The 27,374-nt window shown below is 43.6% G+C and overlaps 1 protein-coding gene across 1 annotated transcript in view; it reads right to left on the bottom strand.

Annotated features, from left to right (window-relative positions):
- Positions 1–750: 750 nt before the first annotated feature.
- Positions 751–27,374, bottom strand: part of BMP5 (bone morphogenetic protein 5) — a 736,485-nt gene continuing 709,861 nt past the window's right edge. The window contains exons 6-7 of the mRNA XM_069606148.1: positions 9,073–9,183; positions 751–2,371 (exon numbers count right to left, since the gene is read on the bottom strand). Coding sequence (XP_069462249.1) covers positions 2,222–2,371; positions 9,073–9,183 — 261 coding nt within the window. The 3' untranslated portion in view covers positions 751–2,221. The remainder of the gene's footprint in view (positions 2,372–9,072; positions 9,184–27,374) is intronic.

The following is a 27,374-nucleotide window of genomic DNA, read 5'->3' on the forward strand; positions in this document are numbered from 1 at the left end:
ACAAACAGTGTTTTGGAGAGGTGCAGTACCACTGTCAGCATGCAGAGGTCCTTTCACATTTCGTATGATGATCTCTGTATGTTGTCAGTGGCACTACACTGCTCCCAACAATAACGTTTGCATTACATTGAATTGAAAGCATTATTTTCTGGAGTGGTGTAGTACCACTGACAACATGCAGAGGCCCTATCAGATTGCCTTATGAGGACCTCAGTATCGTGTCATTTGTTCTGCACTTCTACAGAAAATAATGATTGTATTGTATCTGTACCCAGAAAGGGAAGCCTAGAGGGCCATGGCAGTAGCCCGAATATAGCCCAACTCCCTTTCACTCGAAAAAGAAAGATCACTACACGCCCACAGCTTTGAAACTGACACACACGCGTGACATTTTACCGTATTCTAGATTGGGAGAAAATAAACTAAACACGCCATGATTGGATTACATTGGTGTAAGAAAACAAGAAATAACATTTAGTGAATTTGGCCGATTATGCCACAGTATTTCCAGTTGTCATGCCAACAATAAAGTCGGCTCTCCGGCTGCCTTTTATTCTGTCTCTCTTCTCTATAGCAATGGTGTTTTGACGATATTTTGGTGGCTATGCCACCAACATTTCCCAAAACCAAGACGTAGGTGACATTGAACCATGTGTATATATATTCAGAAACATAGTCTCGGACCTGGGAAATTCTCATCAGTAAGAGTGATGTTTTACGTGAATGGAGCGAAAAGTCGAGCATCCACTGTCACCTGAAGATGTGTTTATTTCAGATAGATGTGTTTGCTAGACCAAAATTGTGACAAAACAGTGAAATCACAAATCCCAGCAACAAACAAGAAGGTAAATGCATGAATAGAAGGTTTTTTTGCTGTACTTCTTTCTGATAATGTGAAGTTAAATGTGAGCCAATAATTTATTTTTGAAATTAAAACAAAATCCCTGCACATAACTACAATATTTTCTAGTTAGCATTGTGGTGTTGCACACACAAAAATAACACAACGAATCATGGAGCAACAAAACCCAGTTTTGGGAGGAAATCACAATACAGTTGTCAAGTTAATGAAAAATCATGCCCCCCAAAACAGTGTCATACATGTGAAGAACCCTCGCTACCCATTCTTCATTGAAATATGTCATAAATAACATAACATATACAACGCATATTGAGGCGATTCTGTGCTTGTATTAAATTTGGCCAGCTCACTTTTTCTATTTTCACAGCAAGAAATAAAATCCTTCCACCCACCATTTAACAAGCTTCCCACCAGGAAAAGGAGCTGTAGGAAATAACGTTCCTTTGAAACCTATGTTTGTGTATACATTCCGCGCGCCCAGCCAGGCGTGTTCAAGTGGCCGGCGCTCCACAGTTCCTTATTGCCGGCCATGTTGACGCCTTGGAATGGCAAATCACTTTGCAGACTGCAGCCATGGGTGTTATTGTTGAAAGAGGAGCAGGCCTTCTTTGTGGGGGGAGAAGGTTGCACTAGAACGTGTAATGTTTATGTGGGGTGCTGTTTGGAAGGGCCGGGTGACTTCTTCCGTGGGCACTGCGTGCAGCCCCCTTTTCAGGAACCCAGGCATCACACACGCCTGCAGTTACACAGCTCTGTCTAAAGAAAATAGCTGTCATAATTATACCCAATCTCTCAGTTTTACCTGCCACTTACTCGCTCTAGCACAGTTCAACGTCTCACTGTTTCTAATGGAGCAGAACTTGTAAAACAAAAATGATATTTATCCAAGCATTTTCTTCTTTCGTTTTTTTTTTCGTCAGTGCCTTTCTCTAAATAAATACTCGGTAATAGTGTTCATTGGCAGAAAGTAACCAAACGTGCTCAATTTCCCCTCAACAATATACCACAGGAACAGGAGTTCTCTGTCTAGTTTCAGAACAAAATAATCATAGAAAGTTTTATTGAAAGTGTTGAAATGGAATTGGTCTCCGCCAGTCCAGAAGTAACCTTTGAAGAATGGAAGCAGTAAAAGCGGTTTGTACAATATATTCTATTGATAGTCTTCATCCAAAGAAAGGGAGTTATATAATTTGTAAATAAATAACAAGTCCTACTATATACATAATACTATACATATCGCGAGGGCTGACTTGAGCGGGAACTAGCTCGCTGATGTCTTCCCACTGCAAAGTCTCTTGTCTGCCGGGGTGTTCCAAAAGAACCTTCTTGTCGCGTTTTACACGCTCCCCTTTGCCAAGTTTAATGGCATCCGCACGATCGTACCACCATATTCCTGTACTTTTTTAAAATGACATTGGAGCTGTCATCAAAGTAGAGCACGGAGATGGCGTTCAGCTTTGTAGGAGCGCAGCAGGGCTTAGGGACATGGTCAGGAAACATGAGGTGCACCTGTGGGCGTAAAACACAAAGAAAGTCAGTCATTGATGTTTGATAGAAAGGATTCCATATGATTATTGACCTTAACCTAGCAAGAATTTCAGGAATGTGTGCATGGATACCTTCTAAGCGTGTATACATTCAGAAGTCTCAGGATGTGTTATTAGCCAATGTTACTATAGATGCAAATTCCAATAGCCTCACAGATCAGAGAGTTGTATTGTAGCAATTACTCGTAAAGTGGGCGGGGTTACCGACCAGTAACGTACGGGGAACAAATCCTAAGGCTCTCAACACAGTCCCTGGTACTGTTAACCAGCAGTAAATTCCCCTTTGAGGGTATTAACACTATCAGTAGCCTGGCATGTTGTCTGGGATTCCAATACGTTGTTTTAAAAGATGTTAAATAGCACGGTGGTGTGTTCATAGGTTAAGATCAAATACAAAAGAATAAATGGCCGCCAAGGAACTAGGGAAGGGCGCTACTCTTAGTCCATTGTTCCTTTCCAAGGCCGCCATCTGTGATGAGAGAAGATGAGCAGGGTGAGCACTAGTGCCTGGAGAGGAAGGAAACAGGTATATTTCTGTTGAATGGGGTAGCAGGAGGGGTTGATTGAAAATGAAGTGGGGCATCAGGGTAAAGGCAGCAGGATCCTCTGAGTCAAGATGGTGGTGTACCAGTACTCAGGTAGCACACATTGTGGTACATACCATCCAGTAAACCCCACTGATTGGCTGGAGGCAGATCAACATGATCTCTGGTACTAATGAAGACACTAATGACCTACCCTGTGCTAGTATTTATTCATAGCAGTCAATGGAAAAGTTTGCATTTGTTACTTGAGAGCACTTATAGTTTAGACTTTTGATGGACACCTTATTGTTGGGTGTTCATGACAATGAATAATCTAATTGGTTCAATGTGTAGTTTATTTTTACAATGCTTACTCAAACTTTCTGTATCCATGTTAAGGCGCACAATCTGAAAGGTCTGGCAGGGATTACTGTCTGTGCTAATGTGACTCTCATCCTCATAAAAGTCTGCCTGCTCTCAGGTCCAGACCTGAAATCAGTGATCTTGAAGGAGCAATGCTCACCATTTCACCATTTGCTATATAGATTCCGAGCAGCGTTTTCCATGACCTTTAACAATTATTCCAGAACAGGCAGAACATATTCAAATGAGGTATCTTTTTCAAATTTAGCCAGGCCAGACATGGATCCTTTTCAGAAGCTATTGTCATTTTAGGAACAGAATCACAATTGTGACAACATTATATTTATCTCAAAAGCTGGAAAGGTGTGCAAGTGGTTGGATAAGCAGTAGACATTTGTCCCTGATTGAAAATAGTTATTAATATATACCAATGATTATGTTTGAAAGCAAGGTCTTCAAATAAAGCCCCATGATGAAAAGGATCAGGGCCGGGACACCTTCTTGATGTATTATCATTTTAAGAAATCAGTCTCATTTAAGACATTTGAAAACGAAAACGAGCCAAGACAACATACATGTTTCACATGATGGGCCTATGTTGTCCATGTATTTTACATATCACATAACTTTCTTTTTTTAAATACAGTAAAACATTACAAGACATGATGGAAACAGCTAATTCTTCCCTTCTTCGCTCTGAAATAGATAAGTCATACAAACTATTACCCTAACTTCATAACATCCTGTGTTAAGGATATTGTAATCTCTGATAGTGTTGAACATTCCATGAATGATGGTGCCTCATTCAACTGGATATCTACATCCAGATCACAAGAGCTGTTTAACTTACGTTTAATAGCATCCCAAATCCTCATAGCTTTCTTGCAAAGGGAGGAGGAAATGGTATCACAGAGGTCAGTACTGGGATGTAGAGCTCTAACACTTAGGAACTAAAAGTTCATTAAAAATCGCAAAGACATCCAACTGTATGTTAATAGCATTTTCAGAACCTCATCACAGAAAGATAACGCCAGGCTACCCCTGAATGAATGTCCTGTGAAGCTCTTTCATGAACATATATCTATCCTTGCACTGGCTCTGGTTCATATAGCTTTCATGCCCTGTCTGGGGGGCATACATGGGCTTTAACGGCATGCCAGCCTGTTCTTTGGGAGGCCTGAGTGAAGCGAGGGGCTCAGCTCGGGCTGCAGGCCGTTAAAGCTATTCGCACCCTGGGATTTTCCAGGGTGCAGATCGATACATATTTCTTTTCATCTGACGGTAGATCTCCTCTGCGTGAGCCCATCTTCCGCCAAAAAAATGGCTGCTGACATTGACATGGAAAAGGGACGGCTGCAATGGAAAACATGTTTCAAAATGCCCACCGTCATCCGAAAAGGGATCTAGTCCCTTTTCTATTTTGGTTGCAGCAACTAGACGAGAGAGCACCGGGGACCGGAGCACAAGGCTCTGGTTCCGCAGGTAAGTTGAGGTAGGGGGAAGGGCAATTGGGGTTTTCTCCCTGTTGCCGCCCTATGTTATAAAAAAAAGGAAAAGAAAAGAGACACCCGAGGAAGGGCCTCGGGTGGCTGGTACAGCGGGTGGGGGTTGTGTATTATTGCCCGCTATTCCAGCCACCTGATTGGCTGAGCACGCTTCCCTGAGTATGAATAGGTAATGTAGCTTCAAGACTTTGATTGTACATTTCAACTTTTAACAAGCTATTGTTAAACCTCTTCTGAAGAAGCTCACTCCTGAGCCTTCAGAGCTAGGAAATAAGTGCCCTCTTTCTATGCTAAAAAATGCACAGGAGGGATGGACAGCTATTAGTAATGTGTACCTCAATATAAGGCGCACAAGGTTAATCCCGGACTAGGGGATATATTATATTGCATGGTGTTTTGTGTTAAGTGTAATAATACAAAGATAATACACTGTCAGTCTAGAACATATACAGTATATATTGGCAAATACTATCAATAACCACCATTTATAAGGGCTAGACGTTTGTGTTACCAAAGCCACTATCGACTAACTGTATCTAAAAATATTTATGAAAAATATGTATTCTTTTTTAACATTAGATTCCATAGAGGATTGTTTTATCTTTGGAAACTTTTTAACTATATTGGGTTTAATACATGTTAATTTGATTGATTAATTGAATACTTATCTGACTGCTCATTAACACAGACTGTGATGACTTGAACCCTTATCACTTAAAACTGTTGTTTTTTTCGATGGCATTTTTGCCCAAAAAAATTCCATTAAAAAACTTGTCAAAATATATGGGGGAGCGGTTAAAAGAGGTGGGGAGGGAGTTGAGGTAGCACCATATGGATAGTGGGGGCTTCAGGCGGACCCTCCAAAATAAAATAATTGATGAGTTTATTTCAATGGAATTTTTTTCGGCAAAACTTCCAGTGAAAAAACTTCTGTCGGCAAAAGAACATAGAACCATTTAAGCTGTGCGTGAATCATAGAGTAACCCATGCACACTTATATGTGCGTGAATCATAGAGTAACCCATGCACACTTATATGGACTACAGTCCTAATATTCCAAATAATTTACTGGCATTTCAATATAAATTCACACTAAGGTTTCAAAAATAATCTTCATAAGAGACAATTCAAAAAGCAGGTTGTGCATTTTAATCACCATATTGTCATGAAATAAGTTGTTGATTTGTGAAAATACATTAAAACATTTTTGTGAATTCCCTTTCTCAAGTTGTACATAAAGATATATACAATACATTGACATTCGCTAAACATTGTCAGTCTACCCAATGAGGATAGATATGGCTATATTTTTTCAGAGGGGGTTCCTCAACTATTAGTGCCGCGTTTTGGACAATGGTCCATCTTTAGGCTTAGCGTAGACTGCCTTCCCGCTGAATCAAAGCAGGAAAGCCAATTAAGAATGTTGTGATATTTCAGCATAAGTAAACGTGGCACGACACTTCACTTAAAAGGTGGCTCAATACCAGAGAGTTTATTTGGGTTTTTGAGTCAGACAGTTTTTGCTCAACTAGCCAATGATAGACTCCAAACATTAACTAAAATGGCAGATTTATTTGCCCATACTCTGTTCCAGAGTTGGACTTGGGTATCATAACTGGTGGGTAGAAATTTAAGCAATATGAGGGGATGAGCATATCCAAACGCAGAACATAGGTATGATATAAGTGGGGCAACAGAGCAGATACCATATGGCAAAGGTTGAGTCTAAAAGGTGGGGCAGAATAGGTAGCTTTAAAAAGTATTGTCATTAAAAAGGATCCAAACCATTCCCGAAGCTTGAAGAAAATTCTTGGTGGAAGAAGCTTGCTTGAGGAAAAAACTTCCCATGCAGCTGAACAGATATAACGTGATCATATAGCCTGCAGCCATGCACCGGGGACATTGCTAAAACTGGACATGGCCTTGGGTCTTTGGCCCCGCGCTCGTGCCATTAGGAGCCCTAATGGGCCATTGTACGTCCCCAGTAATGAACCCCAATGTAAGTGCCCAGCCCGAGACCTCTGATCCTTCTCAACAGACCTCAATGGTATCCATGGTTCCAGAGTTGAGACTTCAGACCAAATCGCCAAATCCACTATTTAGTTCCATTGAAAAGTGGTAGATTCGACCATGCCAATGCATCTGTATTCTGTTAAGCGTTAGGGTATTTCCGGAGTGCGGCTATATGCCACTTCTCCATTTGCTTTCAGTGTGGGGTCCGTGTCCTACAGCCATTTTGTTTCATTGACAATAACACAGATTCTACCCCACTGAGGCAATCCCTTACACAGCTAATGGTTGGAGTATCCGTGAGAGGACCGCAATGTTCCCCCTTTCAACTTCATTGTTAGCCAATTATCCGCTGACCAATGGGGAAGTCTGCATTCCAAGAGTACCGTTGCATCAGCTATTTTCAGTCCATCTGTATTGACCAGGAAATGCTTCCTTTCAATTGACCACGGGATTTGCGTCTACTATGGTCTGTGGAGCCAGACATGTCAGGTTCCATATCACCATTCTGCAATAGGCCGTGACCTACACATTTCTGCACTCAATCTTCTTTGTCACTCTTTTCAGGTATTTGCTGAATTATTTTTTATAAGACAAAGTGAAAATTGCACATTGGAGCAGATCTTAGCTTCTTGGTCAAAATCCATCCATTGAAAGCAAATATTCACTTTGGGTGTTTGCATGGAAAATGCAACGTTTGGGCCACACTTTTAACTGTTTTGCCCGTGGATGGATATACACGAAAATAAACAAAACAATTCCGATTTCAATATGTATGTTCGTTTTGGAAAGTTTCATGCAGTTTCATTAATTGGCTTCAAAGTTACACGCATCTCACAATGTGCTCATCCTATGAGGGGCCCAACTTAATCATAATGACTGAGTTGCTATCACCACCTCTGCATTAAGTTGCTTAGTGCTATTCACCTCTACATTCAGTGACTGGAGTGAGCGGGAACGGTCAGGAGCGGTGTTCCACTACTTTTATTTGTTTCTGTTTACCGTTCCTCTACTTTTTAAGACCATATTCACCATTCTTTATAGAGGATGTATCCATTCAAGTCCCTTTGAAAGTGCAAAGTTGTAATAGGAGCCGTAGTTACTGCCTCATCACGACTTTGGCGGTAACCCTTAAATCCGGCGGTCGCACTATTACCGCCGGATTTAAGGGCCCTCCAAATCAGGACTTTGGCGGATTTTCGCCCCAGCTCTTGGATGGGGAGAAAACCACCAAAAATGTGCGCTATTGCCACCGGCGGGAAATCTGCCGGTGGTAAGAGCGCAAATTTTCCCCATTGAGCACAATGGGGAATGGGGCATTCCCGAATGGGCTCAATGGGGAATGGGGAATTACATTACCGCCAAACTCGTGATCTGGTGCTATTAGCGCCGGGGAGTTCGGCTGTAGGGCTAATACCGCCAAAGTCGTGATCAGGCCCTAAGTCTTTTGCAATGCCCTGGCTGCAACACCTTGTCACATGTTGCACTATACTTCCACCTACCCACTCTTCTGCCGAGACCACTGTTCCACTGTTCTGTACACTTCTATCACTGTCTACATTGTGAGCCACTTGCTTGGAGCGGGGGAGCAGCCAGGGGGTAATATTGAGCCAGGAAGTGCCCTCAACAAGTTTGGTTGCCTGGGTCCAATTTGACTTTGAAGAAATCCGAAAATTACAAAAAGAAACGCGAGCATGCACTTCTTTTCATGAATTGTGTGTTGACTTCACACTCATGCTAATACCTGCGTTGAATCGTTCACATATGAATGTTTCAATTTGTCAACAAAGTAGGTTCTCGAAGTCGCATTGCAAATGTGGCCACGTGGTCCAACCGTGAACATTTCAGTGTCGTGTCCAATTTAAACGCGGGGGTGAGGGGGGACACAACGATTCGTTATCAATATCTTATATATCATGTTTAAAACTGATATTGTAAGGGATTGTCCAATTTCAGGAGCTACGACTCAACAACCAGAACGTTTTCCCTGAAGTTCAATCTCTAACATTGTAGCTGCAATTACATCTTAAAGAAGCATAACGTAAACATGTCAAATTGGGCCTTCTACAAATGCTAACTACCGTATGAGTTCCGACGTTTAACTAAACACTGCTCTTGACAGTATTATTCGGCACGCTGCTGTCATATTTCAAAGCAAAAACATCGCCTTCATCCAACAGCAACAGCAGGCTCGCCTGCAGGATTATTGTTTCAAGCCGAAATGAAAATATTATAAAAAGAGAACAGGGTGGGCCACTTACCAGCGTCTGAACTATGGCGTGGTTTGTAGCGTTCATGTGAGCATTCAGGGGAAATGAGCATTCTCCGTCACAGTAAAAGGCAGCGTATCCCTCGGGGGCAATGATCCAGTCCTGCAAGGGAATACACAAGCTTTAGAAACCCGCTGCTATGATGGATGCTGCAGAGCGGCGTGGCGAGGGCACAGCGGAACTGAGCTATATGCGCCGCCGCCACACCACACGCTGCCTCGAAGAACAGCGTCGCCCCAATGGTCACTCTCCAGCCATTCATGAAACAAGCGCCATTTTTTAAAAAGACAACAAACAAACATTTATCTGAAAAGGAAGTCGAGAAAAAATGAGTCTTCAGCTGTGAAGAAAAGATTTGTGACATTCTAAATTCCGAAAAGCACAAGGCAAATGGACAATAAAACAGTGAATTGATAACTAAAAAAGAGTTATGCTCTTTCAAGTGGACATTTCTCAAAGCAGTTGTTTCTGCAGGAAAAAACAACGGCAACCCAGGAGATGTGCATCAGGTGTTTCAACTGAGCGAGTACTGCAGCAGTGCCACGCCTTAAAATGTAGAAAACCCATTTCTATGTTCCTTAGTCACCTGAACTTTTTGATTATTTTTTAGATGCTCCTGGCTTTTCCCTTATGAGGCACATCCTGTGCTTACTGGGGACGTAACTCTTTTATGTATATGGCTCTTTGGGAGCTCGTATGGCTCCGAAATGTGGGGGCTAGAGCTAAGGTGCCCCCTGGATTCCCCATGTAAGTAACCATGCTTAGTCAGTTTTCAGGTTCTGGTCAGTGACTGCATGAATTGGATGAATTGGAACCAATTAGGCTCACAAAAATCCCTTTTCCGCCATGCAGGCTCCAGAAATGAAGCCTTGAGGTGGTGTAGATCCCAGAGTGGGGGACGCAGACAATCATGTTACACAGAATGTGGCTGAATTCCACGATCCAAGCCTGCGTTGCTATTAACCTGAAGGCTGCTCTCCCACCCTGACATCCACCCTGCCACCCTTCCCTCCAGCCTCCGGTCCCATCCAATCACCCTCCCCCACATACCTGATTCCTTAGATGTAGGCGCCCCTGACGCCATCCTCTGTATCCTTGCCAGCCCAATGGAAATGGAAGAGGGGCTCCACATGGCGGCCATCTTTAGTAAGTATTTTGTTTTAACGGACAGGATGCTGCAAGTGCAAGTGCATCCCATTCATTCAAACACAATTACATTGCTTTTAGCACTGGATGTGTATTGGACCTAGACGGTCTAGTCCACATCCTGGAGGAACACATGGGTGTTTGGATTGAATACCAGGGGTGCTAATAGCAAAACACCTGATCCGGCAGGCTGGAACGGGTATTAATACTATAGTAAATCCAATGTCCAGCCAGCTATACTTTTTTGCCTTTGTGTGTTTGGGTGGAGACAAGGAATTCATGTACAGCTATTTCTGATGTGAGCCTTTTTTAGGTGCGCACAGTGGTGCTGGAGTGGGTGTGTCTATGTATGGGGATATCTTGCCTCTTTTTAGCGTCCACATCCCCTGAGTTTGTCTGAAAAGATGCCCACAGAGTTTTGTTTGTGCAAACCTGCACGAATTGGCTGACTGACCAATGTTTGAATGGTGAATGTGTATGTAATTGGAGGTTAGGGAAGCCCTTTGCACTGTGATTTGGTCATAAAAGCTGCTACTTGGCACCAGTACTTTTTTCACTTCTGGCAATTGATACCGAAGCACCAGAAAGGACAACCTACCTGATAACATGACAGAAGCTCCACTTCAGCACTATAAGAAACGTTATGGTGAATCTCTGCCTGGCCTGTGACTAGAAGGAATGTTATACACTGATCCCCCGTGACACAGCAGGACCATCTGAGTTTGCACATTGTTATGTAGGTGTTTTCAGGCTCCTCTGACCATCATGGCTCACCTGTACTATTGACCTCAGGTCCAGAGGACTTCATGTGTCCTGCTGTTGCTTTTCCTGAGCTCTGTCTTCCACACTTGAACAATGTAGCAGGACCTGTGAAACATGTTTGGGGATGCTTGTGGTCTCGTGCAGAGGGGATGTGGCCTAGCAGTTCGGGCTGGACTGCCCCTTTTGGGGTGGGGCCAAGCCTGATTTGCATATGGTCTTTCCCTTCTGTAATGGCTTGGCAGGCGAAGAACGGTGGTCTGGAGGGTTGCCCAGAGCATTGCCAGTGGTTAAGATTAATTCTAAACCTTCCAGCCATCACCTCTTTGTTTTGGCAGGACCTGTGTTGCCATTCTCCTAGCATGTGGACCTCTAGTGGTGTGTCCTGCACCACTATGTTCTGACTGCCACTTGTGACCTCTAAACAGAGTGACTATTGTCAGAGGCAAAGCCAGGATTGTCAAACAAGTGGGTCCTGAAGCTAAAGTAGTTGGTTCCACCACAGTGACGTTTACATCTGTAAATGCCCACACAGTACTGCTGAGTAGGCATTTACAGATTTTGGGTGGGCCTTGCCCACTCAGGCCATACCCTGTCTACACCTCTGACTATTGTTCAATCTCTGTACTTCGCCTTTGCAGCCCCTGACTATGGCTAAAGTCTTTGTTCTGCTGAACTTGGTGTAGCGTCCTAAACTGATTACCTTTCACATCCAAAACGACCAGCAGCCTCTGCAGCTTCACCTCTAGAAACCCTCTCTGAATCCACAGAGTCTGTGCTACTGTGTGGTGATGTTTCTATTTGAATCACTTCCTTGGAGCCCATTTTCTCAACCTGCAGATCTTTGTTCTCTTTTGGGTCCAAATTATTCATATGCTGACCTTGCCAATCAAGCTGGCAATGGTGACTGTTGACGTCAGGAGTGCTGGAGAGTGATCTGCGGGGTCATCATCTCTTCATTACATTCCCATTCTCCCACAGACTTTTTTCAGCTCATCCAGTTAATGGGGTCAGATGTGCAAAGGGCAATTGACTTCTATTGAGCAATTGAATAGCAGTTCGGCAGTCAAGTCCTCTTTGGTTGCATGTTCAAATGCGGCAATTGTGTGGCTCTGCGTCTTTCATCGGCTGAGTTAGAGCGACAAGTCCATGGCAGGACATTGACAATTTCTCTGCTCCTGGTGAAGGGATCAGACCAGTTTCACTGCAGCAGGACTCATGTCACAGAGGGGCACAGCAGCAAAGAACCTGCGAAGTTCGTCACCACGGCTGGGCAAAACGGTGACCGTGTGCACTCGGCTTCGGGTGCTCTCCCTTTATTCCAGAGAGTGCCGTGAAAATAGAGCTAATGATCTACCAAGTTTCAAGTGTCCACTCGGTTTCAGAGCAAAGGTCCTGCAAAGCTGGTCAGTTCAATGGTTGGTCCAGGAACACTTCCGAAGAGGCTCGCTTGCAGGTTAAGATGAAGGTGCTGTGAATATTTTTTCCCAATATTCAAATGGGTCAAAGCGCCTTTGCAGATCTTCTGGTTTCATTGGATGCAGAGGGGTTCAGCATAACAACAGTGGGCTCAGGGTGCCAAACCTTCCAGTGGGTCACCAGCATTCCACAACTTGGCTTCTTAGTTTCTTAGTTTCTAAGTTTCAGGATGCTTGTATCCTTTCCTAGGTTCAGTGAGAACTCAAGAGATCAACCTGGTATGGGTGTTTGGAACCTTCTCTTATCCAGATCTCCTTCATGCCGAAACGAACAGGACCCAGTGGGAGATCTGCTCACATACAGGCACACCAGACATGGATCAATCACGGACCATGTTGGTCCCAGTCATTCCCAGCACACCAGACTTTCTGGCACCCTGAATGTGTATTGGTACTAGACGGTCTAGTCCACCTTCTGGAGGCACACACACAAGGCATGCAGAAGCCTGTGAAAGCTTGGCTTTTTGTTGGAGAATGCATAATCAAATAAGGATGGACCCAGGTCTGCTTGACCTGGGGAAGGTAAAGGGACAAGATGACCAAAGGACAGGACAAAAAACCTTGTGGCATGGCCATTTTGTAGCCAGGCCACCTTCCTGTGCCAACTGCGGTAAATGCGGTTTGCATGGCCAGAAAGGGTTCAAAATATGTAGAAAAGATACGCTGCCACCAGCCCTGTCGAAGGCACATCTGTACTTCCACCAAAAAATCCTTTAAGGGAAATTCAAAACGAAATGTAGACCCACGCACGCTGTACTGTAAGGTACTTTGTGCACTTGAACATGTTGCAGAAAAGTTGCAACATAGGAAAGGAATTAGGGGAAAAAATTCTCTCGTTACTAACTGTCTTTAAGGGCATGTCAGTTTCCTCATAACAAAGTGAGCGAAAACCCAGCAGAGTGCAGCAGAAGGCTGTGCTCCACTGGCAAAAGTCAGGCTAAGCTTGTCAGAGAACAGCAAAAAAATGGCAGGGTACACAACGGGAGGGACAATTACACATCAATGGGAAACACTCCTAACAACCTTGCTTTTAGAATAACCCCATATATTTACTGATATATTGAGTAAACCTTCCCTTTGTGTCTTTGTCAAACGTGGATACTCAATCTTTACAACATCCTTCACCTCCTGGAGAGTTGCCTTGAGAGCTCAGCCATACTGCCACTTGCAGAGTCAGGATAACTCAGGAAACACCCCGTAAACCAAGTAGGTTGATACATTGGGGCCCTTGGAAGAGTTTTAGTAGATAATCTGGCTTTTAAAAAGCAAGGAGCTGGTTCCAAACATATCTTGTTGAGTTGGGACACACTACACAGCTTGGGCAAATTGTACTCAGAAAAGAGGTAATAGGAAGCAGAAATACAATGGGCCTCATTCCGACCCAGGCGGTAAGTTACCGCCTGGGTCGTACCTTTACCACCATGGCGTAAACTATGTTTACGCCATGGTGGTTGGCGGACTTACCGCCCCATTCCGAGGTTGGCGGGGCGGTAAGTCCCCAATCCCCATTTACCCTTCCCCATTCCCATTTTTGCCCCATAGGGCATAATGGGAGTGGGGAAGGCATTAATTACGCCACCGTAAATTACGGTGGCGTAATTAACATCAAGGTCCCTTAGCGCCATGGATTTTAACACCTGGTGTTAAAACCTCCATGGCGCTAAGGGACCTCGGAATCAGGCGGTAAGGGTCGGCGCTGTTTACGCTGCCGTAAACCCCTTACCGCCTGGGTCGGAATGAGGCCCAATGTTCCATGCATTAACCAATTAGGCACCATAAGCGGAATGGGCACATCTGCATTTTTTCCACTTTTGTCTGTACTCAACAGTCATCAACACATGTTTGTCAGTGCTCCTGTTTCATAGCCTACTACACATTTAGGAATTGTTTGTTAAGTAGACGTGCCCATACCTGATCTGGGGACATCACCATTTAGGACACCACAGGGGTGGTCTAAAATAGTATCTAGGAGGGTGCTACACAATAAATCAAATTTGTCATGTTCCCTATAGTGTGCATATAGAGACTACACATCGATATTTATGGAAGGGCAAACAGTGCTCCATTATCAGTGCACTATCTCTCTAAACACAGCATTGGGCTGCCTGGCTCCCTGTAACTGCTGAAGGAAGCAGGGGCTCCATTTCCACAGGATGTATTTCTATTCTGTAGTAGGCTGACAAATAGCCAGCTTGTAAACGGTGAGGTAGCAATGTTGTGTGTAGCCCCAATTAAGACAGCCGCTCCTGCATCCCCCACCCAAAAACACAACCACATGACTCCATAAAAATGGTTCACTGGTATTTAATTTATTTTTAAACCACACATATTTTCACCAAAATATTTTTCACATTTTGTACACATGTAAATAACTTCTTTTGAATAAAGAGGTGGCAATGGGATTGAGGGGAACCCAGCCCATAACTGTGTTTCTGTCTCCAAAATATATCTTATACTTTCATGGCTTAAAGTTTGGTATATTCATCTGTGATGGTCTTGTTGCATGGTTTTAAATTCAGTGCAATAGTCAAGATCTGATTACTCACTAAGTTTCAAGGAAAAAGGTGAACATATGGGTGACATTCAGACACTAGTAAGGTGTTCGCTTTTTTTAGGTCTGCAACTACCACTTATTCCTCAAAAACGCTATCCACATTTTGGTTTAGATGCCGGGGCAGGGCAAATGCCATTTTGTTTTGAGCGGCTGCTCAGATCTCAATGTAAAGGGGAGCCTGCTACTCTGCCTTCCCGGACTTTGCCTGCCGCCATAGTCTTCTAAAGGGTCTTCTTCCGCTCGTGTCAGGCATCTCACTCCTTCCTGATTCAGCTGTGGGGAATTTAAATGCCATGGTATTGCGTGTCGCCTTCCGAGAATTAGAGCACGGTTTGGGCTTCCGTGCTCTATTGATCTTCATAGTGATCATTGTTCTTCCTCGTCCCAATATTTACAAAGGATTCACATGGGATTCATAGTTAGTTTTTGACATTCTATTTTCAGGATATTATAGAAGGCTAGCAGCAGGTCTTTCAGGTTGTTGAAGGGGATTACTACAATATGCTATCAGGAGATAGGGAATGGAGGGGGTATCCTTAAAGGAAAATGGAGCATACCATGTCTCATCTGATGAGTCCTGACTCCCCCCTGAGGATAACCACCCCCCATATGGTCCTGCCTCATATAGTCACCCCCAGGCTCAGGATCAGCTAGTGTAAGGAAGGCATGTTATCAACAGTAAGACAAGTGACCCAAGTTCAAGGGTGTTTATTGAACTTCAAAAAGGGCTTGTAAAATGTCTATCTAATCCTAAATCTACAGATGGGAGCAAGCTACGACCATCAAATCATAATAACACAGTCCTAGTGGTGTCTTGTCAAAAGAAAAGGGTTAATACTAATAAACCTATTGCCAATTCTTACCTCTAAATACAAATAGTGTGGGAAACAGTGTAACGAAAAAGAAAGAAGTGTTCACAAAATGATATGTCAGGATGTTCAGGCCATTGGCCTCTCCCTTCCCACATTTTCACCATGGGACAAGGCAGTACACTCGAGCTTAGCACAGTCTCTGGATTCTCTAGCACGTGGATACAGTTCAATCATTAGCATCAGGACCTTCCATGCCCAAGTCTCTTTGCCATTTAAAGTCTCTTCTTCTTGAGCGCCTGATGAGACAAACAAACAATATGTTCTTCTCCTCTTAAGATTTCACAAGTACTCAATTTCTCAGGTGATTCAACATTCACCTTGGATCCACCTCAGCCAGGCTCAGATCCTCTTAGCACAATGCTTGTAGGATGTTCATGCATCCAAAGCTCATAGGATATTCATGCACCCAATTTCTCAGTGATTCAGGGTTCACCCCGGATCCCTCTCAGCCGGGCTCAGATCCTCTTTAGTACACTGTTCAATTAGTCTCCCTCTGCCAGGTTCAAACCAATTTCAATTTCACACAAACTTGCATCAACCAAAAGCTCTCAGCTGATCTCTCTCCTCCGGGCTTGGACCAACTTCATCTAGTTTGTCATCAATGTTCTTTACGCTATTAACATGAAAAACTTTTGATTGTGCATGGGATTTTGCTTGACCCGTTGAAGGACCACTTTGATCCATAATTCTTTGTCACGCTTTCGTTTTTGCCACCTTTCAGTTGAATAACTTACAGAGACTATCAAATGAGCATGCACGCGGTAATGGACCACTCTGTCTAAGGTATCGTACCTTGGCTTCAATGTTCAATCACTCATCTTTTGTTCAATTTTACTTGTTTTGATTATCACATACACGTCATATACTGTTTGCTTCAGTGTTCACTATACAATGTTGCCGCTTGCAACCTTGACTTCAACACAGACCGGTCTTGTATCAGTCTACCTAACTCACCGGCTGTACTGACTTCACTGGTGCTGCTTTGTTGTAGGAGCCAAGGACAGTATCACGGCGGCAAGCAATTATCCCCGCCTTAACTTACGTTTTCTATTCTCAAAGGTTCATGAAAGTAACGGTTCCTCGTCAAAAAGGTCATGAGCACTTCCCACCTTGCGATCCACTTCTGTTTTACTGTTTTTCACCTTGTATTAAACTGCCTACTTGGAACTGCTGCTTCCTCGTGTACTTTGCCTCTCTCAGAGTGTGCTCTCATGCTCTGTCTTTTATCCGTGTGTGGAAGTGTAATGGAAGTCAGGTGTGTGTAATGGTCAGTAATTGCCTGACCATGCCTAACCACTGTTTTGGGACATGTCAGGTATACAGCTCAGGTTTTAGTACATTTTCTCTCATAGCAAGCTATCTGTGAGAACATGTCTGTGTTGGGAAAGGTGGGGGTTGAGTTTCTAAGTATCCTATATGGTAGGATGGGGTAAAGGTGTTACAGGGAAGGGTATAACATGTTTCGACATCCGTTGTCCCACTCCCTCTCCTCAAGGACCCTTCACCCAGGTGATCCTCCCGCACTGGTTCACCCACAGGAACTGGATCCAAAAGCGATGGCCATGTCCTGGCCACCTGGATGACAGGTCCCCGGGGATTAGCGGGTAAGACACCTTCAGGTTTCTCACAGTAGCAGCAGCCGTCCCCTGGCCACAATGGGAAGAGGCTATCTCGGGAAAGGAGTGATGACATCAGCAGATTCATCACACCATTTTGTAGTTGTTTTTGGAATTCAAGGACAATGCAGGGCTTTCCTGTAGGTTAGAACTCATTAATGGGAAACTTATCTGGAAGATTAAAACTCAGAGCAATGAACATGAGCTGAACTAATTTTCTGAGACCTTGGGAGGAATATTGTACAATTGCAGAAGTATGAATATATTTTGTACATTCAAAATTGTCATTAGTACATACACACACGCATTTGCATTAGTGCAACAGACTTAGAACTAATGCAATTGTGCATGTGTATTGGTAATCCATTTCCAGAAGAGAAACAACTAAATAGTGATGAATGTGGCTCCAATCATAGAGGAAAAGAGAGTTGCAATGCTACTCCACCATTTCACCAGTTGCCGTTTTGCAGATCCAGAACTAAATGACAGCAAGAGGATTTCAGAAACTGCCATTGGAAATCATGAAAACCTCTTCACACTGATACATAACAAAGGGAAAAAAGTAAACATGGCAAACATTTTGGGATAGGCTAGTCTAGCATTATCTATCATACCTGTCCTCACTCAACATTAAAATTGCCAATCCGAGCAAGTGCCACACCTCAGGATAACACTCACACTTTAACATCCAATCCAACACCCATGGTCATCACCATTGATCAGATTCACAAGTTGAAAACACCATAACTTCTTGGTTAGATTTACACCTTCAATTCATCCTGGTCATGAATAACTTGGTGCCCATTTGGGCAACCCTCTATTTTAGCAAGTTTACACTGTTAGGTTTACGGCAGCACCAAGAACAAAGGAGCAGGTCTAAAACTGCAAGGTCAGTATATACTGCACACTGACTCAGGCAAGAACGTTTCTGACCTAACCAATGTGCATCAAACAGTTAATAGTGGGTTTAGGTACTAGTTTGGCTTCATGGGTTTTACATACACTGGAATCACAACCGTTGCCACCTTACATGAGAAATTCCCCTCAATTCTCAACAGTCTCACCAGTTAATTGTTGGTTGACGCCCCCCCGATCCCCTGCCTGTCCCACCTCCTGCAAAAGTCTGTCACAGGATCTGCAGTATACCCTGCATGCTCCTGTGCACATGCCCCTGAAAGGATTTTGCCATTTATAGTCACAAAATGGGCAGCTGACCCCAAGAGTGGGAAATCACCTTGTGGAAGAGGCTGCTGATACTTAAAATCCAAAATATCTAGGAATCTCCATGAAATACCTGCCATAATACCTTCCCAATACTATAGGTATCTATAAGGAGGCCAGGCTGATGGGTCTTGCCTCACCCGTTCTCCTCAATTGACCATTTTGGACAGACCACGAGCGTTGACTTTCTTGGGTTAATTTTCAGTCTATGTTTGTATCCTTACAAAGCCAAAAATGGTGATGCAGGGCTCTAGAGTAATGGCTCACTGTCAGTCAACATTCTCCCTCTCAGGCTTTAAAATGCCATCCCTGCAGTGGAGTGCCTTAAAAGCAGGAACTGGGAAAGAATGTGGTAAACCATAGATGCTAGCCAATAACCTAAGCATGGGTCACATCATTGGATTACCAAGTTACAAAGGACAACACCCAGCTACTCATTGAAACTTTGACCAGAGTGTACTTCCATAAACTGTCAACCAAATTGGTTTCCAGCAATAGAGTAGTAGTGTAACATGGACACTGCTGTGTTGAGTTGCCATCTGGCAAGGGTGTGAAAGACCTGGCTTATTGTAATGTTTATTAAATAATAAAATTATGCAGGGAATTCCATCTCTGAAAGGGAAATCTACGACTAAATCTACTGCCAAAAGCATAGTGTATACTTGTACCTTGCTGCATCACTATCCTGATGTGCAGCACCTGCTCTACCAGTGGCACAGAGTAGATTCAGAGGCCACAGGTGCCCTCTCGACAGCCCCAGCAACACCCAAGTCTCTGCAGTGCAGGGGCTGCATTTAACATATAAACTCCTGTTCCAAAAACTAAATAACTCTGAAGATATCGTCCTGGTGGCACATAAAATTATAAATATAAGCCATAAATGAATTAAGATATAGTGGCCAGCATCTCTCAAAGTTATTGCACCTGCCACCTGCTGGCCACACTTCTCGTTATTGTTTTGATCCCATGTATAGCACTGCCCCCTCCCCTTTCCCATGGCACTTTTCCCCTCGCCCCTCCCCTGCACTTGCGTGATCTCAATGCCACTTGGCCTAGTAAGATTGTTGTCTCTGTCCTCCCTCTCTCTCCCCTTCCTTGCCTCGTCATCCCTTGAAACACTTGTGTGTAGGCGCGTTACAAATGTCATATCATATTCCAGGCAGATTCCATTTATGTTGCACATGTGTCCACTGTGTGGGCTCAGTTCAGCTGTGGAAGGATTATGTGTCTTCCTCCCCGACACGGCCCACCCCTGTCCACTGAGAGGACTAGCTTTGAGGCATTGCTTCTCTTTGTTCTTTTGTAAGGACAGACAACACCCTTCCGCCCCCAGGGAAGCCACCCCATAGGACGCTAGCCTGGGAACAGAAACCACAAGGCATACACATTCACAGAGAGGCAGGCCTCACACCAGGGGGATGCATTTCAAAAGGCTTTTGATCCTGGTGATAGTGGGAGCCATAGAGGGTTCTGCACAGTTTTGGGAGAGTCATGCCCTGTTGATTCTCTCTGCCTCTCTTTCACTATACTGTCTCCTCTACTTCCTCTGGAGCAAAGCACTTTGATTGTGACATCAGAAGGGCAAAGGCCACTCATTTCAAGGGCAGGGGTTGGACCCCTAAAGCAGTATAGCTTTAATCCAATTACCTGAGGATGTTTGCCTATAAAAGAAGGGGCCTACCACCACTTCTTTAAATCATCTTGGTAATCATCTTTGAAGCATCTTCGGATCATCAGTTGAGAAGATTGCACTGGACCCTGCTGAGAGAGCAGCCCTTTCCAAAGACCTCCAGTTGTAAGGTAAAAGCATGAGCTCCAAGGCAGAAACCGGCTTTGTCTCCTAACCATCCCCACAGAGCATTCAGTGTGATCAACTGCTGGAACACGACCTGCCTCTCTCCCAGCCACATTGGTACCCAGGACTCCATTGTGTTGGAGGACCCCTGCAGTTGTGTTCCAGCTCCCCAGTGTTTGGGAGCACAATAAAAAAGGACCTAAATTGACCCTGAGCCCCTGGATGACGACCCACTGGCACTGAGGTCCAGGACAGCAGTATTCTAGAGTTATTTTTAGTTGAACTGCTTCGAGTGTGTTTTAAGAACTGTTGAACACATTTGAAACAGCAGGAACCTCTGTTACTGCCTTTACCTCTCCTCCAATCGTCACACAGCACCAAGAAGTCTCGGTTGATGCTGCTGAAGCACCATGAGCATATACGACACTATTGACTGCATACTGCCGCCTTGGTCAGTCATCAGCCCTGGAGACGGGTTAGGTCACTTTGAACCTTTTATTTTTTTGCTCACAAGTGAAATTCCTTTTTTAAGAAAATTGTTCCTTTTGTTTTTACCTTTCACCCCTCATTCATTACCCAGAGTGCTGCATCTACTATCTTTGCTTATTCTGTGTTCTTTCCTCAGGCGTGGGTTTTGTGTAGTATTTTATTAGTTCATTATTATTGTACATGGTTTGTCTGATTAAAGTATATATTGTAATAGATCCTTGATTGGACATTCCTTTATTTTGAACTGTTATACGTTGCTGTTTGGGTTACAAGTACACCACATTTGCACCCCTCTTAAGTGTATAGCCTTCCCTCATCCCACATTACCACACAAGGCAAAGGAGATATATTTCTTGACTGTGATTATGTTACCTCTATGATTATGTTGGCTCTTGGTTTGTGGAAGTGTGAGGTGTGAGTGGGCAGTTTAGCCTCTACTTATCCTTGTACTCCTGCAGGTCAATTTGTCACAACTGCATTGATCCTGAAGAGCCAAACATGAGTTAATAACAGAGAATGATGGAAAGGTGATGGAGATATCCAGAAAGAGAGATGGGGGGGGGAGAAAGAGAAGGGGAAGAGAGTGGGAGGGAAATTGACAGAGAGAGAGAGAGAGAGAGAAAGAGGGAGAGAGAGAGAGAGAGAGAGAGAGAGAGAGAGAGAGAGAGAGAGAGAGAGAGAGAGTCAGCGATGGGTGCACTTTATATCTCCAGGAGCACCATCAAAAAAAACATTGCCCGACCTTAATGGCACTTCACCAGGGTAGTGGCAAGAACAGCTGGCTAAAATATCCAAGGGCCCTCTGGCTGGAGAAATAACTGTAACAGCCTCAATGTGACAAAGACCAATCTGTGAGGGCATACTAGCCTCAGCCTTTTTGATTTTAGTAAATGATGATAGTTATTTTATCTCAGAAAGTGACATCTGCTGATCAAACCTCACTTTCACAATGTCCTGTGCCTGCCAAAAGTATAGTGCAAACATGTATCTCTGCTGGAACTGCCTACTGACACCTTCAACAGCTACCATGTTGTTTGGCAACATGGCATTTAAATAGTTACATGTGCATTGCTGCAAACAGTTTACTTGAGCCCAAAATTCCAACAGCCAGCGGCTGCATTAAACAGTGAGCAACCCTGACCCAACTACTATATTACTGTGTACCCCCCAAGGCCTGCTGGAAGTTTGATTTATAAACAATTGTAAGCCATGTCTGGCTTGACATGGGGACCAGTGGAAATATACCCAGCTACCTCAGGGTTTGGTGTGCGATATAAATATTAAACAAATACAAATACTGCACTACTGGAAAATACTAGCCAAAACCTTGTTGATGTCCTTTTATTGTCAGTCTGGTTCCTAATGGTTTTTTTCAACTGTCAGGACCTTCTGTTTTTTTTTTTATTTAGTTTTTTTTTATTTGTATTTTATCAGCGGTCTGGGCTGAGTTTCACCCAAAACCAAAAACTTGGGTTAAGCCCTAGAAACATCTTTTTCTACCACATGAGGACATAGTATATCCCCACATGATGTGGAGGGGGCCAGTGCTTCAAAGGAAGCCCTGTCAGGACAACAGGGCAGTCTCACCTGGTGGTAATTACTGCAGTCTCTTTGAGGCAAATGAGACAGAAGAGAGGGAGGAGCTAGGGTAGCCCAGGAGAGAAATTGCAAAACAGAGAAGTGTCCCACTGTTTTGAATCTTTTTGGCCACTTACACCTATTCCCTACCCACTTCCTGCAAACAAAGTTCCCTGAGACTGACAACACCAAGAACATTCACTTTTCACAGCATCCAACATTGGACCATTAGCAAAGGTTTGAAATTGGCCAATCCACTGTGGCACAATGAGAATATAAGGGATCAATACACCCCCTTGAGTTCAATCTTCTTAGTACATCAGAAAAAGAAGGTTTCATATTGAACCGTATATGGGTACAGTCTGCCATAGAGGTGACGTGGCCTGTTTTAAAGGGCCCTAGATACCTTTAAGACCCCATTCTTTACCTTTTAAAGACATATCCATTGAAGTGAAACATTGATGCAGAGACTATTCCATGTCTACCGCAGTCTTCAAACCCAGAGTTCCCCTTTCTTCATAAAGTCTGCATAGTCTGTGTCTCCCTTTATAGCAACAGACTATTGGTGTTGTTATTAGTGTGTTTAAGTCAAGTCCCTTAATCGTATAGACCCTTGATTGGACATTTTTTTACTTTGGTTCCTCAGAAATATTGTTGTTTGGATGCTTCTTTACTAGCTTGCAACCCTTCAGAATAGGTTAGCCTGCCCTCAGGCCACATTACAAGAGAATAAGAAGGAGAAATACAGGTTGTTTTGAGCCTGCTTCTGCATTCTTTTTAGGATGTATGCTTTCTAATAGTAGTGTGGCTGAGAGGGTGCTATGTCCACTACTCTTTTATGTACCACTGCAGAGCAGTAGTCAATTTGTCAAACACACTACCAACATTGCCTACATGTGTCTGTACAAAAGGGTTGACCGCATGATAAGCTGTGCCCAAGAAGCTGACATGTACAGGAACACTTTGACTCAATTTCTTATGGTTTGAAAGACACATTTTTCAGCCCGTTCTGTGGTGATATTTCCAATGACAAAGCAGTGACTGTCACAAAGAGCAAAGGAATAGACCAACACTTCAAAGGTCTTGAGTGACTGACCTTTGGCAGGGAGATGGCTGTATACATCAACAAAAGATTCGTACACAAGCATCATATTGATCAGGTGTATTTGCAGTGGTTTGTACACAAGACCCTGACCCCGCCGACAACCCCCAGTAAGTGATATTAAACTCTACGCACGTTATTTCCCTCACCCAACCTGCAAGGACCTGGTAGCACGAGTAAAAATACCATAGGCCCCAATACAGGTGTTACAAGACTGATTAGAGACATCTCGAAAGAGGCGGGGCTCTTGTGGATCTAGTCGCTATCTAATGTATCTTTTCTTACAGACCACTGGTTCAGGATTCCAAATGCCTGAGTAATGATCCAATGTTATCATGTAACCTTGTGAGGCTAAGGATCATTGGAGTAGTTTCTGGATCATTTCCATTAGGAAGTGGAGGGAAACGGCCTGGCTGTGGTTTATCTGTATGGTGAAAGATATGGCACACAGGTAAGTCTGAATTAATAGAGTGAGCAAACAGCCACTACAGATTTTCAGGCACTTTCTACTTTTGGGCTCCAGACTGAAGCTTGTTGGAAAGGTTCTTAATGGTTTCAGTCAGACCCATCCTCGGCTATCTGATTCACCCCTTTCCTAGGTCAACATTTACTTTACTTTACTTTATTTATTTGTAGGGCGCTGCCAAGGTGACCCGGAGGCATAAGGGCACCAGGAACTAGGGCCCCTATGAGGTGGTTATAGACAAAAACAAACAAGAGCTCATGCCTGGAGAGAGCTGGTATTACTGCAAGTATAGTTATCAAAATAAGTGTATTTTAAGTTTGTTCTTAAAGTGGTCCAGGGACATGCAGCTTCTGAGCTCAGAGGGCATGGCATTCCAATTTCTGCGTGCTGCCACCCAAAAAGCACTCTTTTTAACCATATCCAGATTAGCTCTGGGGACTTCTAAAAGTTTTGGGTCACTCGATCGGAGAGTTCTAGTTTCCTTTTTTTGTTGAGTCTACATACATATACATTACATATATTCATCTAAACAATAACAATGTTTCCTGGATCAGGAAAGGTAAGCACTGGGGCATAAATGTGTGATCTATTGAAAATTGACTCTACTCCATCTTCTTGGGCTTCAAAACTTCAGCAGCCTGTTAGAGAAGCTGCAGCCAAAGTACAGTGAGTATGACTGCACCGTTCCAACTCATTGTGTCCAGAAAGGCCTTCACTGGCTTCTCAGTTTGATTAAGTTTCCTTTGATCTCCACCTACTGTGTAGTGCTGTACTTAAATTCCTACAGAGAAAAATGACATGGCTGTGACATTAGATTCTTGCTTTAAATATCTTCTCAAGCAGAATTCAAATGTACACCAGTTGCGACTTCCAATCTGTGCTCAAGCCATTGTTGTCCTGTGGGCATGAGTACACCAGAAAATCACAGAGGGCTTACTCGTGTTGAAGGACATTACCTAATACTCAAAGAATCCCTGAAGTAAGTTACAATGATCTCATATGTGCTTGATCGTTCAGGTACAGTCGCGTATCCCACTGTATCTAAACCATGAACGGAAGGGGGTGGGAGGAACACAGCTTGTACAGGACCTTATTGATCTGGAACATCGGCTCTCCATCACTATTCATGGACGGCAATCCTTGAAGAACCACGTTATGCTATTTGATTTCAGAACCAGAATGATGGGGCTGGACAAATCACTAATGGACTTGGTAATCACAGTTATCATCAGAAGGGGCTAAATGATGACTGTGTGCAATAACACATTTTAAACAGGCACTCCTTCCTGCTGCACGCTCACAATGATTAGTGCTAACTCGGGCTCCCGTGGGTTGAGCTGTGTAGGAGATTATAACGTAAGGTTCTCTATTAGCAGCTTTTCATTTTTCAGCAAAAATGTTTATATGAACTCGCGCAAGATCTGAGTATTACTAGTCATATACTATTTTTAAAAAGACGCCTTTGGGTAGCCTACAAAAAAAGCCATTATGGAGCATGTTCAAAAAGAAATGATAGATCCAATAATGGGATATGGGTAGCTGACCTGTAGGACTTCTTTAACGAACAAATAAACGCAGGTCCATAATGGCTTTCTTAATGATAAATTGCAGTTACCTGTTTATACACCGTCTTATTGATGTAAACTGCCTTCTCTACTACTACACAATAGAGATCGCCGACGTAGCAAAAAAGAGAAACTAATTCAAAAGTTGCATTTGGCGGGATCGTATTCGTGCCCAGCAGCAGGCAACGTGCACGCGATTAGAGCACTGCAATGGTAAACACTTGAGAGTGACATCATCTTGTACAAACCCATTTCGAATTGTTTGCCTTTCTCCATAGAACATGTTATGTTAACATGTTTATTGTGGGAAGGAAGTAGTCTTTTTGACTCTTGGGCTGATAGCAACGTGTATTGGACCCTTTACAGGACTGTAAATCAAAAGCAAGCTGGTGTTTCCTACCGTTTTCCACGTGCATTTGTCTCGTAGCAGGCAGCGCAATTCTGAGATGTAATCAGTCATGCACTGTGCTGTTCACTGCATTTGCCAATGTGCTGTTAATTCAGCACTATAAACAATCCACAAAGACTGGACACCATTTTCACTTCAATACAGCCTTTGCTCCCACCCCGTGTCTTACTTAACCCCGGGGCGTGACTATTGTCCTGGTATTAGTGTTTCCTTGGCCAAAACGGGGAAAACAAAAATCGAGTGTGGTTTACAGAATTGTATAAAGTTTGAGAGTCTTCAATCTCAGGCTGTCACACTTGAATTCCAATTCATACTGCCCTGCAAAATCCCTCATATTTGTAAAAACCCTCATCTAATATAAGAAACAACTGCGGGAAGGTATTTACTTTATATGGCAGGGTACTTGTATCTTTTCAGGGTATTGCTTTCGTATTGTGCCAGGTACGCCCAGCCAGATGCCCAACAACATACAGCATTTGCTCAGATACTCAAATCACATGCCAGACATTTCCACCATTTTCCAGATTTTACCATTACGTCCACAGGTGCCTGGACCATTTGACAGCCACTCCAGACGGGTCTGCACCTCATGGCACCACACATTTCACATTGAAAAATGTGTTTTGTTATATTATGTATACTGTTCTCCGTTGCCATTTGCACGGTCTCCAGATGCTTGAGCAATCGGAAAGAGAGGGGGAATGTGTGAGCTTAATGAGAAGAGAGGGGAAAATGCAAGATAGCTTTGCTGTTGTGTTGATGCATGGGGACCAGCAGGACCCTGACTTCTGCATGGGGGTCAGTTTCTAAGTATTCGGCGTCAAGCACATAGAGGAATCTTTGGGCAAAGGGGAACCTGGTGTGCCCATCATGCTCGGATGCATGGGCTTGGGGTGTCTTTTGTAAGTTGTTTGTAGATGTGTAGTGCTCTGATGTTTGATGTCTGTTATGTGGGGTTTTCAATTTCCATGTGTTGGTGGCTTAGTTTGTATGTACATTTTCTGTTGGAATGTATAATGTGAATGGGTTAGAGTAGGGAGCATTCAGAACTCTGAATTGACAGACGAACCTGAACCACAAATAGCAGACATGGCATAACAAGGCATGCACATGTTCATGAATGCTACCAAAATGCATTAATAATCATAGAAATACCTGACAAGGTCTTAAACCCGTGCGTCCCTGCTATCTTCCCACAACTAGCCCCTTGGTGGCAGGTCTTATTTCATTTTCTTACATTGCC

This window comes from Ambystoma mexicanum, chromosome 4p (assembly GCF_040938575.1).
Source record: "Ambystoma mexicanum isolate Mex_15411 chromosome 4p, UKY_AmexF1_1, whole genome shotgun sequence".
In the NCBI taxonomy this organism is placed as follows: domain Eukaryota; kingdom Metazoa; phylum Chordata; class Amphibia; order Caudata; family Ambystomatidae; genus Ambystoma; species Ambystoma mexicanum.